We start from the raw sequence: 17,429 nt of genomic DNA on the forward strand, positions 1-17,429 counted from the left end.
CAGGCCAATCAAGGACAGTGATGCCATGGTCAGTGCACCAGTTACTGGTGGTTTTGGCACTGTGGGCAGGTGCCAGATCATGCTGGAAAATGAAATCCTCATCTCCATAGAGCTTTTCAGCAGATGGAAGCATGTAGTCCTCTAAAATCTCTTGGTACACAGTTGCATTTACTCTGGACTTGATGAAACGCAGTGGACCAACACCAGCAGCTGACATGGCTCCCCAAACCATTGCTGACTGTGGGAACTTCACACTGGATTTCAAGCAACTTGGATTTTGCTCCTCTCCAGCCTTTCTCCAGACTCTGGCGCCTTGACTTCCAAATGAAATGCAAAACTTGCTTTCGTCTGAAAAGAGGACTTTGGACCACTCTGCAACTGTCCAGTGCTTCTTCTCCATAGCCCAAGTCAGACGCTTCTTCCGTTGTCTTGAGTTCAGAAGTGGCTTGACCATGGGAATACGGCTATTGTAGCCCATTTCCCGGACACGTCTGTGAACTGTGGCTTTTGATACCTGGACTCCAGCTTCAGCCCACTGTCTTTGAAGCTCCCCCAAATTCTGGAAGTGGCTCTTCTTCACAATTTTGTTAAGGCTGCGGTCATCTCTCTTGGTTGTGCAGCGTTTCCGGCCACATTTTTCCCTTCCAACAGACTTTTTGTGGATATGCTTTGAAACTGCTCTCTGTGAACAGCCTGCTCTTTGAGAAATTTATTTTTGTGTCTTACCCTCCTGATGGAGGGTATCAATGATGGTCCTCTGGACAGCAGACAGATCAGCAGTCTTCCCCATACTTGTGATTTAGTTTACTGAACCAAGCTGAGTGTTTTTAAGGCTCAGGAAACCCTCGCAAGGTGTTTCGAGTTAATTAGATGATTCAGGTGATTAGTTGAATAGCCTACTTGTATACTTTTTCATGATATTCTAATATTTTGAGATAGGATTTTTGAGTTTTCTTAAGCTGTAAGCCAAATTCAGCAATATTCAAATAATAAAAGGCTTGAAATAGTTCAGTTGATGTGTAATGAATCCAGAATGTATGACATTTTTGTTTTTTTAATTGCATTACAGAAAATAAAGAACTTTATCACAATATTCTAATTTTCTGAGACAGTCCAGTATATAATTCTTTATTTATAATTGTTTTTGCCTCTTGTTTTATGCTTATTGTGCGGTAATCTCATTTTAATGTGCATTTGTTTCATGTTCTGATGCTCTTTTATGATTTATAAAAAAAAAGAAATCACACTTTTAGGTGGCTTGGAACTAATTAGAGCATTTACATTCAAAAGGCGTCCCTACTTCCAAATGTTTAAGGTTACAAAGCTGCTCCCAGAACAAATTAAATTCGTAAGTAGAGGTACCACTGTATTGAAAAACAAAGAGAACAGTAAGTCTGGATCCAGCCCCAGAGCCAAACTTGGTTTAACATCGCTGTTCAAGATGTAAAATAAAGGTCCAAAACAAATGTTCTATAAAGCAAAAACTTTTGACCATTTGTCATTTATTTCTTAAAGAGCACCATCACATTATTTCCCCAACTGGCTACACATTTGCCAACGACGCCATCACTTGAAAAGTCAAAACAAAGACTTTCGCTCCGTATGGGAAATTTACACGTGCGATTTTGCATGAAAAGAAACCAATTGAAATCAATGTAAACACTGCAATAATGGTTCCCATCAGCTGAGTCCTGCTCAGTGGCAAATGATACAATTCAGCTAAGGAAAAGAAGTTTGAAAACATGTTAATGAACTAAATATGAATTGTTGTTATTGAGGATTTGCATTTGATCTGGTTGAAATATGAAAAGTGCTGCGGTAACCTTGTTCTCAAGCGGTAGAAAAACAGTAGGGAGTGCTGTTTTTGTGTCTGTTTTCATCGTGTCCCTGCTCTAACACAGCTGGAGTATATAGGCGAATACAGGAAACAAAACAAATGGCTCTATAAAGCATATGCATTTACAGTGGACCCCCTGGGATACAGCGTCCCCACCTTATGTTTTTTTTCGCTATAAGATGTTTTTTAACACTCCTTTACAGCAACAAATTATTTTATGTGCCCAAAAACTGAAATTAAAATATCGAAGTGTTTGTTCATAAGACTGTGCATGGTACATCTCTAAGATCAGAAAAATGCTGATGCTCTATTGGCAGAACTACCTCCCACTTTGCCTTTCTCTTCATTTGGGTCAAATTCACGTGTGCTTTGTAAATACATTGAGAATAATCATATTTATCATAGATCATCCACATTAGTGATTTGGATATTGTTACAAAAATAGACTAGAAGGGTAAAATATGTAGGTATGCAGAAGTAAACTGTATTGAACTCCTGCAAGTGCGACATGATGTCACAGACTGCCACTGGGGCATACTAATGACTCCCTCTGACACATGTCACCCCATCCCTCGTTAATAAAACACACCAACATTTTAAGTTCTTTTGAAAGTAAATTTTAATCAAATACACATATATAGCACATAAAGTAGTACTTACTATATACTATTTGTCATATTATTATTTTTATCAGGGGTGTTACGGGTTTGGAAGTTATTTGCTAATTACTCACTATAGGGCAATCCTGCTTTAAAACCCCCAGTTCAGATTGGATTGATCTAGTTTCCCACAGATCTACTTTACTGTGAAAGAAAGTGAAAGTTTAATATGCATATGTGTTCAGACTATGTCATTGATCAATAATTAAAAAATAAAAAAAAAGTTCTGAGAGGCAGGAGCCCGAGCACCACCGAGCATTCGTTTGCGCATACCTTTGGCAATTGATCTTTTACATTGAATCAGCTGTGTCAGAGCAGATAGACATTGGAAACAGGCTGGACTCCAGTTCTTGAAAATTAGGGTTCCCCTACCCCACGGATAAAACTCTTTACAAAAATCCATTCAGGCTTACAAATTGTGAAAAATAGTCTTCTAGTCCACATAAAAACGCCGCATTGAACGAGGCAATTAGACCGATCCTGCCACAGGTAACAAAAAAAGAGCGCAGGTTCACACAGTGGTGACAGACAGAAAGGCGTTGTGCACTTGCGTCCCCTCTGGCGCTTTGGTCCCGTGCGTCATCAGCTCCTGGATGGTCATCCAGTTGTCCAGAATCTTCTTGTTGCGCTTCTTCATCATTTTTTTGTGGCTTAGCTCAATGATACTAGCCTCGCCTCCGCTCTGCGGGTTCTCCTTCAGGCTCTCTAGGCGGCTCCGCTGCATGAACTCTCTTCGTTTGCGCTGCTCCTTGGCACGCAGCAGCTGCCGCTTACGCTCCTCTTTGCTCCAGTATCGACCCATCTTCATCTCGCTGACGGCGTCGTCGTCGGTGGTCATGCCGCCGCTGCGCTCCTCTTTGATTTTGAGTGCACGTTCACGCAGGATGCGGTCACGCACCGGACGTTTGGTGACATAGCGCGTCCCGTCGCCGCGGATTTTCACCTTCCACTCCATTTTGGGTTCGTCCAAGAGGAGCGGTGGTGACACTGCGGGAGGGGGTTCCTTGTTGCACACGCTCAGCAGGCTGAGTTGGCTTTGGGCGAACTCCACCGCCGAGCGCTGCTGGATCAGTTGCATGTAGCTCTGGTAGTGACGCGCATGCGCCGGCACCTCGGCTTGCCGACGCTGAGAGCTATGCGAAGGCGAGAAGTAAGGGATCTGCGTCAAGCTGGGTTTAGGTTTTCCCTGTCGCGGCCCGTCCTCATTTTGAAGCATCTGGTCCGACTCGGAGGGGTTGCTGTGGTCCGAGCTGCTGGTCCTCTTGGCAGGGAGTGCCGGGATGGGGCTGAGCGAGGGCCCGGCGGCGAGTCCTTTGTTCCTCTGGTTGGTAAGGCTCACCATCCTCTGAAGGGAATGTTCCGGGGAGCGGTCCATAGCCAGGGGGGTACTCCGGGAGCTCTCAGCTGTGTTATAGGCGCTAGAGCTGTCCTTGTCCGACCTGTCGTGACCCAGTCCGACCGTGTGCTGGTTCTTTCGGAGCTTGTGCGCCTGCATGATGTTCTGGCACTCCAGCTCGATGCTGCGCAGTTCCTCGTTGAGCATGCGGAGTTCGCGCTGGACGCCGCCCGTTTCGGCAATGCTGCATTCAATGGTGCTGCGTCGGCTGTAGAAGAGATCGTATTCGCCGCTGTTTCGGATCTGGCACTTGAGCTCCAGCAGCTGCTGGTAGCGATCGCCCTCCGCCGAAGTCCCCTCGTCCACTTGTCCATCGTCCAGACGTCGGTCGCGGAGGCACTGCGACAGGCGGCGCTGGATCTGCGCTAGGACATTGCGCTCAGAATTGTCCCGTCGTTCTTTTAAGATCCGACCGCCGTCCTCTTGCTGGCTGAGGGTGGAGCAGGTGGGCTTGTCGTCGTCTTCTCGCTGGAAAGGAAAATAAACCCTTTTGTTAATTTGAAACTTTAGTAGACACTCAAAATAAAGCGGGAAGACGTCAACAGATTTTCAACATGCAAGGAGGACAGGGAGAAAAGCCTTCAGATATGCCAGTTTCGACAATGGCGTAATAGTCAAAACAATGAACGACAGCGCAAATAAGGAACTAGCATCCTATGAAATTTCCTTTAAAGGTGCCCTATATTAAAAACACATCAAACATATAATTCTTAATATTTCTGTTCCTTACTTTAAGAACAGTAAGGAATAAGAGTTTTTCACATACACATGTTTGTTACCTTCCTTCTCATAAGATGTACAAGAAAACGGATACAACTTTGACAAAAACAAAAAATTAACTTTTTACAATAATTATAGATCAATTGCAATAAGCTTATTCTGTTTTTAATATTAGACATCTACAAAGGAGATTGCATAGGATACTAGTGCGTTTATTTTAACTTTTACCTCACCGCTGTTCGTTATTTTTGACCATTTTGAACTGTTCATGTCATAATCACTATCGGCCAATCATTGTTGCTTTTCTGTGATGACCACACTCTTTAGGGGGCATCTGCTTTTGTAACCTTGGAGATTGAATTAAAGGAAAATGCTCAGGGAGGGAACATTTGAACCAACTGGAATCTCTTATCTAGAGTCTGGGCTTGCTCCCCTGTTCTCCTTGCGAGTTCAAAATCCATCATTGCCTTCTCTCCTTATTTTGAATGTCTACCAAACTATAAGCTTCTATAAAATACATTTTATTGCATAGCTATGTTTATTTTTACATTGCAGGTTAGCAGGATTTAGTCACAATTTTAATACTTTGTTTATTTGTATCAGATCTGGATAAATTCTGTGCAATACCAGAGTCTACTCATTTACAAATGTTGTTGTCTCCAAAAATGTATTTTTTTCAGGAGGATAAAAATCACTCCTCTTTTAAACGAAAAGAAAAACCCAAGATATTAATACACCAATGTTAAGATGACTCATTAAATAAAAAACAGATGATTAAAGATTTAGATCAGGGGTTAGAAACCTTTTTAAAGCTAAAAGCTAATTCTTTGTTACAGATTAGCATGAAAGGCTGATAAGCATTCCTAAAATAACTTGTTTTTATTGTGTTACTGCCAAGTAATAAATATTGGGAGTAAAAATAGGCTCAGACTACCACTAAAACAGAGGTCTCCAACGCCTGCCCCCTAAAAACACCTCAGTAGCCCGCAGACTGGTTCTGAAAATACCTCACTAGGGCTGGGTCATTTCTAGCAAAGTCTCTTTTTGAGTGGTCGTCTGAGTCTATTCAACAATACTTCCAATAGTTAACCTAGTAATAACATAATATTAACATTTTAATAATTTGATGAATTGTTATTTTAGAATGGCATATCTAACCAGTAGTCCTTTGCTCTAATTAATAACAAAAAGTAGCTCTCAGAAAGGTTGGAGAACCCTGCACTAAAGCAGCATGTCAGTTAGTAATCCATTGTCCTAGAAAATCACAATGACCCATCATTGGTCAGCTAATTTCAGAACCAGCTTGGCGGCTACTGAAGTGTTTTCAGGGGCCTATGCAGGGCGCACCAGCCACCGATTTGGATAATGAACAAGAAAAAACTAATTTTGGAGATAAATTTTATCACCATTGAGTTTTTCCTGGCATGATTTCCAAGCAGAGACATAAAGTACAACCTGCTCGCTGTCTTGTTCCTCCTGGAATGCGGCCAACTCCATCTCCTCGCGCTGCTGCTCCTCCAGCATTTCCATCTTAAGCTGCTCCAGGAACTCGCTGTGCTCGTCGTCCAGCCAGGCCTCTTCCAGCTGCGAAGGGAGGAAAATTCTCATTTACGCGTCACAAACAAAATCGCTGAAAGCAACCGCCGACGTTACGAGATACTGTAGCTGTCGTTTCTGCGGCGTTGGTCTTTTTACTTCTCCCGCCGGATCCGACTCATCGGTATCGGGATTTTTCAAAAATTTACGAGTGTGCGGTGCTTTTTAATTAGAAGTGACTGCCGCCTCCGCTGCACTGCGGCACGACTGCTTTCGCCGATACGGCCGCGGGCCTCGGCCGAGCGTCGCATTAGCATGCCGTTAGCTTTTATTGCTTGCCGTCGGAAGTCAATTACGGCTGCGCTTTGTTAAAAAATAGATGGGATGGGGCGCTTCGTTGGTGGTGAAGAGAAGGTAGAAGAAGGAGAATGACTTTTGACCCTCACAATCAACTGTAAAATTTGGATGACACGAACAATTAGAGTTAAAATCGTATTTCACGGCCAATCTTTCACATATATGTTCTGACTGCTGTTCTTGCGTAACCCCTGGGTTACATTGTTCCCCCCTACAATCTTTTTACGTCACCATACAACATCAACAAAAAATTATCTTGTGTACCCATAAACTTACATAATACAAAATTTCCTCGAATTACGTCAGACGTTTCAGAGATGCCTGTCTGGTATCAGTCAACAACAACGTAAATGATTATTGTCTGCCATTGGTTTGTGTCATGACACATGATGATGCTCATTTGCTATTGCAGAGGTGGCCTTCCCAGTTCTGGAGAGCCGCATGTCCTGTTTGTTTTGGAGGTTTCTCATGTAATGCAAATGATTAGCTCAATAACAAGCTGTGTGGGAGCTTAATTGGAATCCCCTTCATCAAGGAAGAGAAACTCCAAAAACATGCAGGACATGCGGCTCTCGAGGGCTGGGTTGGCCACCCCTGTGCTATTGGACGAACTCCCCCCCACAATGCTCCATTTTTCTTTCTTCAATCAGTTCAGAATAGGAAGTTCAGAATGTAAAAATTCGAAGAATGCCCAATTGCACATGCATCGTTACCCTTGCAAAGTAGTACTGCCGTAAACAATCAACAACCAGGACATTTATTAACAGTGTGTTTTAAGCATAGATTTAAACAGTTCCACTGAAGTTGCAGATTGAATCTCAGGGGGAAGAGCATTCCGCAGCATCGGGGCCCGAATGGAGAACGCTCTCGAACCTGCGGATCTCTTTTTGGCTCTCGGGATCACTAGTAGACCAGCATTTTCAGAGCGAAGGCTCCGGACCGGAACATAGAGGGTAATTAAATGTGCTTATGTATCATCAACAGTCTTTCGATCTCATTCCTGTCAATCTCCGCCAATTGCTCCCCTTATTAATGATTGCAAATCATGCAAACACTATGTGGCACTTATTTACCCGTAACAAGTTAGACTATATTACGACAATGTTAGCAATCAATGATGACATTGTTGTCTGCTACCAGCGACTGGGACAATCTGGATAAGAGACAAAATGGTCAAGACAAGTTCGGTCCTTTTTTTACCCCTGTATAAAAAATGTTATTCGACTAACACAATTTGTTGACAGGTATGCATTGTCTGTCACTCTTCCTTGCAAACTGATTCAGCTCATATGGAGAGGTACTACTGTATTTCTAAAATAACAAATTGTATGTTATTATTATGTTATTACCAATTGTAATAATTGGGAAGTAGGGTCAAAATAGGCTCAGTCAACTGCAAAAACATCATGCTGGGAAGAAATCTTATTTCTTAAAGAATTGCAAAGACCGATAGGAACTGGTATCCGGGATACTCAGGTGCTTTTGGTGGTCAACCTGGTGTCTGTGTTAATCACATAGGTGACCCCTGCCGTGGACTTTTTATGTATTTCCCAACCCCTCCTGTATTAAAAAAAACATTAAAGAGAATGTACAAGTGGCTAACCACCATCTTACCGGCATCTCTGGCCTAGCAACCAGTAGGACGACGCTACGGCATTCGTCGTTGGCGAGCGCAGCCATGGCCTCCTCTCGGTCCTGCACATCCCGCCCATTAATCTGCGGACGACACACAAAGCAGATTAGCGCCAGACAAAAGGCGAACATCGTGGAAACACGCGCAAAAAAGAGGTCAGCTCCCACACAGTAAAAAGCCCTCGAGCGTCACGCGGCGCTTATTATGAATGGGACGGCGCTACGGCGGTCTGCGCTTGCACACTACATACATCTCGCCGTACAATTAACCGGACGCTGACAGTGAGCGTCCATCTTTACGCCGGCCAGACTAATGGTGCTGTCATCAGGGGATAATGGCGCCGTCGTACGCGTAAACAACCCCCCCCATACCCCGTTTTTCGAGTAGATTAGTCTGACAACACAAATGCACAGTTACAGTTTCCTCATTTGTCTCAAAATTGAAATGTAGCAGAGTGATTATATTTCATATTATAATTTGACAGTACAGAAGTTATTTGTAAGAAGAAAGTTTAAGTACAGTAATTTTAATTGTAAAACAAATCATTTAACCTGTAAATAGGGTTTGTTCTTTGGTTTCATTGTATAACAGATTATTTAATGAATGAATAAAGGTTTCTACTTAGTGGGTTTTAACTATCGTGCGTCCATTTTGGAACGCAAACCCTGCAAAATAAATAAATGAATTACTGTATTCCTTTTTTTGCAGATGATGAAGTAAAATATTAATATAATTGTTATGTTGGTTTAAGATCAGGGGATGGTGTAATTGTAACCTGTGAAGTCCTTTGTGATTAAGAGTTATACAAATAAATGTGACTTGACTTATCGGGGCCTTTTTTAAAGTGTGGTACATGCAATTATGGCCGATTCCAGTATTGTCCACCCCTCGATCGGTTATTTAACAACCAGGAACCTGAAATAAAGCAATAGTTGAGTGCCGTCAAATAAATAAAGTAATATTGAGAAAAAAACATCACGTTAGGATTCAAAAGTGGTCCTTTGTTTGCAAACAGACGGAGATCATGTCATGTATCACATGTAGTATCAATGACTAGTCAGTATTAGTAACAGTCAGAAACAATAAAACATGATTAAAAAACAGTATTCATTTTATTCAAGGAGGAAGGAAATTGTATGTATCAGTGCTGGTATCCGTATCAATGACCACTCAATGTTGATGATGGTTAGAAAAAACGATTACGTTACGATTTAATTATGTTCCTTTTTCTTGAAAATGAGAGGAACTTGTATGTAATGTATCGGTATCGTTGGACGTCGCCCCAAAATATACGCAGAGAGTAGATATGGCAGAAAGGTAACACTTTTTATTGCATTTGGGACACGTTCAAAGTTCCAGACGTTCAACATTGGCTTTTATAGTGTTCTCAAAAAAAGTTAAGATATCTCGCGAAGGTCGTCCGCCCCGGATCCATATCAGCTTGTGACCACTTTCAACAACGTCATCCCACGACCTTCACCAGACACTTACATAATTATCATTAGTTACCATCCACATTCCACAACAGTACCGGTATCGATGACTACTCAAGGTCTCAGGTAATAGTCAGGAGAACAATGTGTTAAATGGTTACAGAGTGGAGTGGTTTGCATATTTGCATATTACGCAAAAGGTCCTTGGTTCGGGACCAGGTGGAAACAAATGTTGGCCTGGAGATTGGTGCCACCAGGCTGTACTTACCCATTACACACCACAGGAAAATGGTGCCCCTACGACCGTAGTTGTTAGGGGTCTAACGAACCAACCAAATGTTCTTAATTTAAAGTGATTACAACAAGAGATAAGATGAATAGGACGTACGTAATGCAATTTTTTTTTCTGCCCTCAAGTGGCGTGATACAACTTAGTAAGTCCTTTAGCGAGTTTTGCCTCTAAACTTTTCCTTAGGAGGTGTGCACCAATGCAAAAAAAGAAGGTTGGTGCTGAGTCGGTAAGTAAAACAGCCAGGGGGGCTATTCATGCCTGAACAGTCACAGAGGGGGGAAAGTTCCCCCTTTAATGTACTGTGTAGCCATTAAAAATGAATGGGAACACTCAGTTGAGTGTGATCATTGTCTTTGATCCACAATTAAAGCCCACCTGAAGTATGCGGTCCCCTTCCCGGATGCGACCATCTTTTGCGGCGATGCTGTTGGGGCAGATCTGCAAAAAAACGAAAGAAAAATCAAACCAGCTTCGCATGCATCCATCACGCCGGACACATGCACGCCTGAGGCTAATTTGACACAGTAAGGGGGCGGGGCTTGTGCACATGCGGTAATTTGTTTTATTTTTCGTGAAGATGCTGCCGTACTTCGTCTTCATCACGTTCCTCCTGCACGGAGCTCATTAAAGGAGAAAGGGAGGTACACACAAGATTGACGGGCTCAGAATTGAAGGTGAGATGGTGTGGGAGGGGCCAATGTATTCAAGCTAAAAAGCACACAAATTCAAGAATATGGGATTTTGACAAAGATAAATAAACCGAAAACATTACTTAACAAAAATAATGCAGGGGTCGGGAACATTTTGACTCAAAGAGCCGTGAAAGCAAATTGATTTGATTTTTTTTGAGGAGGAAAGGGCCACCCCATATATTCCAAGACAAAATTCAACAAAGACGCTAAAACCGCTCTCCAGTCAAAAGCTTATTCTTCAGCAAATTTTATTTTACTGTGTGATGTTTGATGATTTGATAAAATTAATGAAATATTAATACAGATGCTCCCCTACTTATGACCATTCGAGTTATGAAAAACGGTAGATACGAACTTTTTTTTCAGGATGTCAACAAATATCCGGACATTGCTGTCAGTTAGATTTTGTCTTGTGCACTTTATTTCGAGTACAGGACATTACTGTAGTACCGTATTTTCCGCACTATAAGGCGCACCTAAAAGCCTTTATTTTTTTCAAAAGCTGACCATGCGCCTTATAATACAGTGCGCCTTATTTATGGATCAATTTTAAAATTGCAAAGTTTTCCAACTAACTTGCAGCCGCCGACTAGATTTTCCCCCGAACGCCAAGTAGTACGCGGTGTATGCTGGGATTTATTTACCGGCGTTTCATTGGCTAACAATTGTGTCAATCATCATTTGAATCGATCACTATTGGCTAAAGTTATTCGGAGGTCAAGGGGCGGATCCTTTTTATCATTTACAGGCTGGCATTGGCTTGAACGGCGAAACAAAGCCTGCAATTGGCCGAAAAAGATGAATGTGTATAGCATGTGGCTGACGGCATAGAGAAAGCATTTTTTTCTATTCTGTATTTGTAAATATTGTATTCTCCTGGATTTACTACCCTCACGGATATAAGAAGACATTGGCTGCACATTATTATGAACACATCGACTTCGGTGAGCTACTCCGGGTTTTATATTGTCCCTGTATCTTGTTTCAGACTGAACTCGATGTTTCTGTAATAAGCGGGGCAGATAACGGATGGAATGGAGTGTCTATTTTTAAATTAAACTCAATTCCAAGTGTTTATTGTCATATGCACAGTAAAGTTGCGAGCGAAAAAGAAAATATATACAAAGGAATGGTTGGCATTTCTTGAATCCCAAGACTTTAACCTTCCGAATGATGGAACGATGCATTTGTGTCTTTGCAAGCTTTTGGAATGTTAAGGGGGTAATAAATTGGACTGAACTATCTGACTGTTTTGTCCACGTTCCCATTGTAGCGCCTTGTAATCCGGTGCGTCTTATGTATGTCAAAAATAGGACCAAAAACTATTTTTTCGGGGTGCGCCCTATAACCCGGTGCGCCTTATAGTGCGGAAAATACGGTACTTCTTTCCGCCGCTACTGGCGGGTGGTGCTGTTCACCCAGCATCCACCTTGGAGAAGAAATCAGCTTCCTAATCCTGGTTCGTGTGTAAACAACAATACAGTACTGTAGCTCCAGGGCGCTAAGAACTTTGACATCTCATGCATCCATTCAATATGGTTGCCTTAAAGTGTGAAAAAGGCTCGTCGTTTCATTTGAATTGAAAGTGGAATAAGAAAGCATGATGCAGTTGAGAAAATGGTTGGATCGCTTTTTTTCTGCCACTTTCTTCCACAAACTCTTGAAGCCCATCTTCCACAAGTAAGTTAAAATTCACTTTAGTTTACTTTATAGAGCATATTATTTTATTAAATGTTTATATTTCAGTACAAAACAATATAGGTTTCTTATACAAGCCTTAAACATACTTATTTAAATCTTAAACATACTTTATAAACCTTAAACATACATTCCATACAGAATATAGCACCGAAGCAACTTACGAACATCCCTACCGCTTACCTAATCAATCCACTCTGATTCCTTTGCTGATATTTTTAGGTATTTACAGTTTGTTTTGTCGGTTTTCATCACTTAGTGTCAACAGAGAACATAGATTGTTTAATAAGAATCCATCTAACGGATTCCTTAGCTATTGGTCTTTTTGTGCGACACAATGACTGTAAACTGTAGTTGAAAATGTGCCATAAATAGTGAAGAAAATGTGTATTTGAACAACCAGCTATTTTGCTATTTCTCCCGCTTAGAAATGATGAAGGCTGGAAAGGGCTACACATTACCAAGCAGCTTGGTGAAAAATGGTCCATTGTTGGAGCAATCATTAGAAAATGGAAGAAACTAAACATGACAGTCAATCTCAATTGAAGTGGAGCCCCATGCAAGATATCACCTCGTGGGGTCTCAATGATTCGAAGAAAGGTGAGGAATCAGCCCGGATCTACACGACAGGATTTGACCTGTTAAGAGATGGGACCACCATTTCAAGGGTTACTGTCGGTAATACACTAAGACGTCATGATTTTAAATCATGCATGGCACGAAAGGTTCCCGAGCTTAAACCAGCACATGTCAAAGCCCGTCTTAAGTTTGCCTATGACCATTTGGATTATACAGAAGAGTCATGGGATAAAGTTTCTTTTGGTCATAATTCCACTAAGCGTGTTTGGAGGAAGAAGAATGAAGAGTACAATCCGAAGAACATCATCCCTACTCTGAAGTATAGGGGTGGTAGCATCAGGCCCCGGGGGGTGTTTTTCACATTTTTAATTCGGTCTCCGAGCCAGAAGTACTCGTGAAAAAAAAAAACGTATCTGGCTCGCGAGCCATAGGTTCCCGACCCCTTTCAACATGTAAAATCTGATCTTTATTTATAGCTACACATTTTCGGTGAGAATTTGACAAGCCAACACTTTTAAGTCCAGCCATAAATATCAAGTTGGAGAACAACCTGGAGCAAAAGTTTCTCCTATGACCTACTGCTAAAACAAAACAAAAAATTCATTTTTTTCCACTACTAAGCCGCAGCTCGATCAAGCGTGAAGAAAGATGACCTTTGGCGGACGAAAAAGCCGACCTCAAGGTCAAAGAAGTCACCGCTTCCTCCCGACAGTCTGACATTCAAGCGCTTCATCCGAATGCAAGGTGCTCTCCCTTAAACAACTTTTTTTTTCTTCTTCTATCCTTTTCTTCCCCGACAAACGCAGCTGCAGCACACCCATTTATATTCCGCTCGGCTTTCCACTTCAAACGTATCCGAGACTAAAGTCGAGAGAAACGGAGGCAACGAGAAGAAATGTTGCTGCTAAAACTTGAAAAAAAATCCTTTTTTACAATCTCAAGTCTTTAGTAAGCCTCAATAAAAAAGATACATAAAATAAAAATAAAATTCCATTTAAGAAACCTGTTTTTTTCGTGATTAATATTTTGTTTGTCATGTTATAAGTTGGCTGAAAAATTAAAAATAATGACTTGTCTTATTCGAATTGATAGTTGTAATAATAATGTATTCACTTAAGAATTTTTTCCAAATTTATTTTTGTCTGTTATTGATTTGTCATAGATAACAAAACAATGCATTCAGGGCGGCTCCATTGTGAATTATAAAGGAGACAAAAATATATCGAGAAAAAAAAAAATATTCCCAAAAACTAAAAAAAAGGAACAGTGAAGAAAAAAGAAAGAAAAATAGTTACCCTGAACCCCACCCAAAACGTGATTCAGAAAAACTTCAATCTGAAATCCCAGACAAAAATACACACAAAATAAACATTCTGAAAACTATATTCTGAAAAAGAAATATATTCCAAAGCAAAGCAAAAAAATCCCCCAAATTGAAAAAAGATAAATAATAAAAAAAATACAGAAAAAATAATACGAACAAAAAAAATGACATTTCCAAAAATGCGGAATACATTTTTACATTTTATTATATATATATATATATATATATATATATCTGCGATTGGTTGGCAACCAGTTCAGGGTGTCCCCTGCCCACTGCCTGGAGATGGCTGGGATGGGCTCCAGCCCCCCCGCGACCCTAATGAGGTTAAGCGGTACAGCTGATGAGATGAGATGAGATATATATATATATATATATATATATATACACATGTGTATATGTGTGTGTGCGTGGGTGCGTGTGTACTCGATTTAGAGAGAAACTAAATATTTAAAAAAATAAAAATGATTAAAAGAAATTAAATATTTTGAAATAAAAGTGGTAACATTATTCCCCATTAAAAGAATAACACATTAAAATATTTTAAAAAAACAAAATTACAAAATACTGAAAGAAAAAAACAGAACATAAGAAAAATACACCCAAATAAAACAGCTCCTTTCAGAAAATGTTCCAAAAATTAATCGTTTTTTGCTCTTAACAGTAAATACGACACAATTCTGGAGACTACATTTTATCCATTATTTAAAAAAAAAAAAAAAAAAAAAGAATAAAGGCAATACTGGTTAACAGTTTGAATTGTGTTAATAAAAGATGCTTATTATAACCATTATATGCCAGCATTAGGCTAGCAAACCATGATATAAGTTTGGTGTTTGAATATGTGTTTTAAAACACACATGGAACTGAATAATAAATACCTTGTATTGAATATCTTTTGGAAGGTGGCCTTTAATAAACGTGGACAATTGTCAGATGTTAGGCGACGCTAGCAACTGGGAAACATAAATCCTGTCTAAAATGCGATACAGATGCTCCCATACTTACGACCATTTGACTTACGAAAAACTGTAGATACAATCATTTTTTTGGGATGTTGAAAAATATCCGGACATTGCTGAAAGTTAGATTTTGTATTGTGTGAACCTTTTTCAGAGTACAGGACATTACTGTAGAGCTTCTTTCCGCCGCTACCGGCGTGGGGTGGCGCTGTGAGAGGTCTCCCAGCATCCACCCCAAAGAAGAAATCAGCTTCCTATTCCTAGTTCGTGTGTAAACATTCTATCCTGTATCTCCAGCACGCTAGAACGTTGACATTTTTATTGTTTTAATATCTCGTGCATCCATTATGGTAGGTGTAACGTGTAAAGAAGAGGCGAGTCATTTCATTTGAAATGAAAGTGGAATAAGAAAGCTTGATGCGGTTGAGAAAATGGTTGGATGGTTTTTTTTCGTCCACTCTCAAACACGGAGGAGGACCTCTTGAAGCTTATCTTCCAAAAGTAAGATTTAATTTTATTCATCTTTATAGAGTATGTTATTTTATGAAATTTTTATTTTTTAGCACAAACCAATACAAGTTACCTATACAATCCTTAAACATACGTATATAAACCTTAAACATACAAAATATAGCACTGACGCAATTTAGGAACAAATTCAACTTACGAACGATCGTCCATAAGTAGGGCAGCGTCCAGATATACGATTAACCTCATGCAAAAATAGCATAACAGACAATAATAACCTTTCGAGAAAAAGGATAAAAACTGTTACCGTATTTTCAGCCCTATAAGGCGCACCTAAAAGTCTTAATTTTTTTCAAAAGCTGACCATGCGCCTTATAATACAGTGCGCCTTATATATGGCTCAATATTAAATCGCAAGGTCTCGCAACTTACGCAACAGCCGCCGACTTGATTTTCCCCTGAACGTGGAGTAGTCCGCGGTGTATGCTGGGATTTATATACAGGCGTTTCATTGGCTAACCAATGTGTCAATCATCATTTGAATCGATCGTTATTGGCTAAAGTTATTCGGAGCCTCGGATAGGCTAGAGGGCCGAAACAAACCCTGCAATTGGCCAAAAAAGATGTGTCAATCATCAGTTAAATCGATCGCTATTGGCTGAAGTTATTCGGAGCCTCGGATAGGCTAGAGGGCCAAAACAAACCCTGCAATTGGCCGGAAAAGATGTGTCAATCATCAGTTAAATCGATTGCTATTGGCTGAAGTTATTCGGAGCCTCGGATAGGCTAGAGGGCAAAAACAAACCCTGCAATTGGCCGGAAAAGATGTGTCAATCATCAGTTAAATCGATTGCTATTGGCTGAAGTTATTCGGAGCCTCGGATAGGCTAGAGGGCCAAAACAAACCCTGCAATTGGCCGAAAAAGATGACTGAATAGCAAGCTTGCTAAACTACGCCATAAAGAAACATGTTTCATTAGTCTGTATTTGTAAATATTTTACTCTCCTGGATTTACTACACTCACGGTTGTAAGAAGACCATGGTTGCGTATCATTATTGAATGTGAGAACTTAGGTGAGCTATGTGGCTTTATATTTTCCCGGTATCTTGTTTTAGAACGATCTTGATGTTGCTGTGATGGAATTGAGTGAATTAAACTCAATTCCAAGTGTTTATTGTCATATGCACAGTAAAGTTGCGAGCGAAAAAGAAAATTGGCCAATTACCGTATAATGTATTGAAACATTTTATGTGTGATGGTGGTTTTATTGTTCACAGAGTTCTCATGTGATAATGGCCTTACCGACATCTCATGAATTTGTAGGAATATTAACGAAAACATTACAGATTTTTAAATAATATTGTATGCGATAAAGGCCCAACAGTACGTCAGTGCGGAAGTTATCGCATAGCGTTGTACCTCTACTTACAAATTTAAGTCGTTCTGGGAGTAGCTTTTCAATCTGAAACATTTGTAAGTAGAAACACCTTTTGAATGTAAATTTGCTAATCCGTTCCAAGCCCTGCAAAAGTATGATTTATTTATTTATTCAATAAATCATAAAAAAACATCAGAACTTGAAACAAATGCATGTTAAAATTAGATGTCTGCACAATCAACATAAAGCGAGAGGCACATCATGAAAAATACCTAAGAATAAATGAAATAATAAAAAAAAAAAGTAGTTTATCTTTTAACTTTAACGGGTGACACAAAGAGCATGTGTTACACATACTGTTGCCAGGTAGAACTCCGGGAGCAGCGAATGGCAGCGCAAACTGTACTGTATTTTGACTTTTTGACGCCTTTGTAACTAGAGTCAATGTTGTCCTATTCAGGTA

The 17,429-nt window shown here is 40.4% G+C and overlaps 1 protein-coding gene across 3 annotated transcripts in view; it reads right to left on the reverse strand.

The window, feature by feature from the left end:
- Nucleotides 1–1,468: 1,468 nt before the first annotated feature.
- LOC148362813 (PDZ domain-containing RING finger protein 4) overlaps nt 1,469–17,429 on the reverse strand; it is a 248,545-nt gene continuing 232,584 nt past the window's right edge. For all 3 annotated transcript variants that reach the window (XM_088340384.1, XM_088340383.1, XM_088340385.1), the window contains 4 exons: nt 10,239–10,301; nt 8,120–8,221; nt 6,068–6,196; nt 1,469–4,360 (listed from right to left, as the gene is read on the reverse strand). In XM_088340384.1, coding sequence (XP_088196510.1) covers nt 3,008–4,360; nt 6,068–6,196; nt 8,120–8,221; nt 10,239–10,301 — 1,647 coding nt within the window. In that variant the 3' untranslated portion in view covers nt 1,469–3,007. The remainder of the gene's footprint in view (nt 4,361–6,067; nt 6,197–8,119; nt 8,222–10,238; nt 10,302–17,429) is intronic.

Source organism: Urocampus carinirostris, chromosome 7, assembly GCF_059441175.1.
Source record: "Urocampus carinirostris isolate Australia breed hairy pipefish chromosome 7, RoL_Ucar_1.0, whole genome shotgun sequence".
NCBI lineage: Eukaryota > Metazoa > Chordata > Actinopteri > Syngnathiformes > Syngnathidae > Urocampus > Urocampus carinirostris.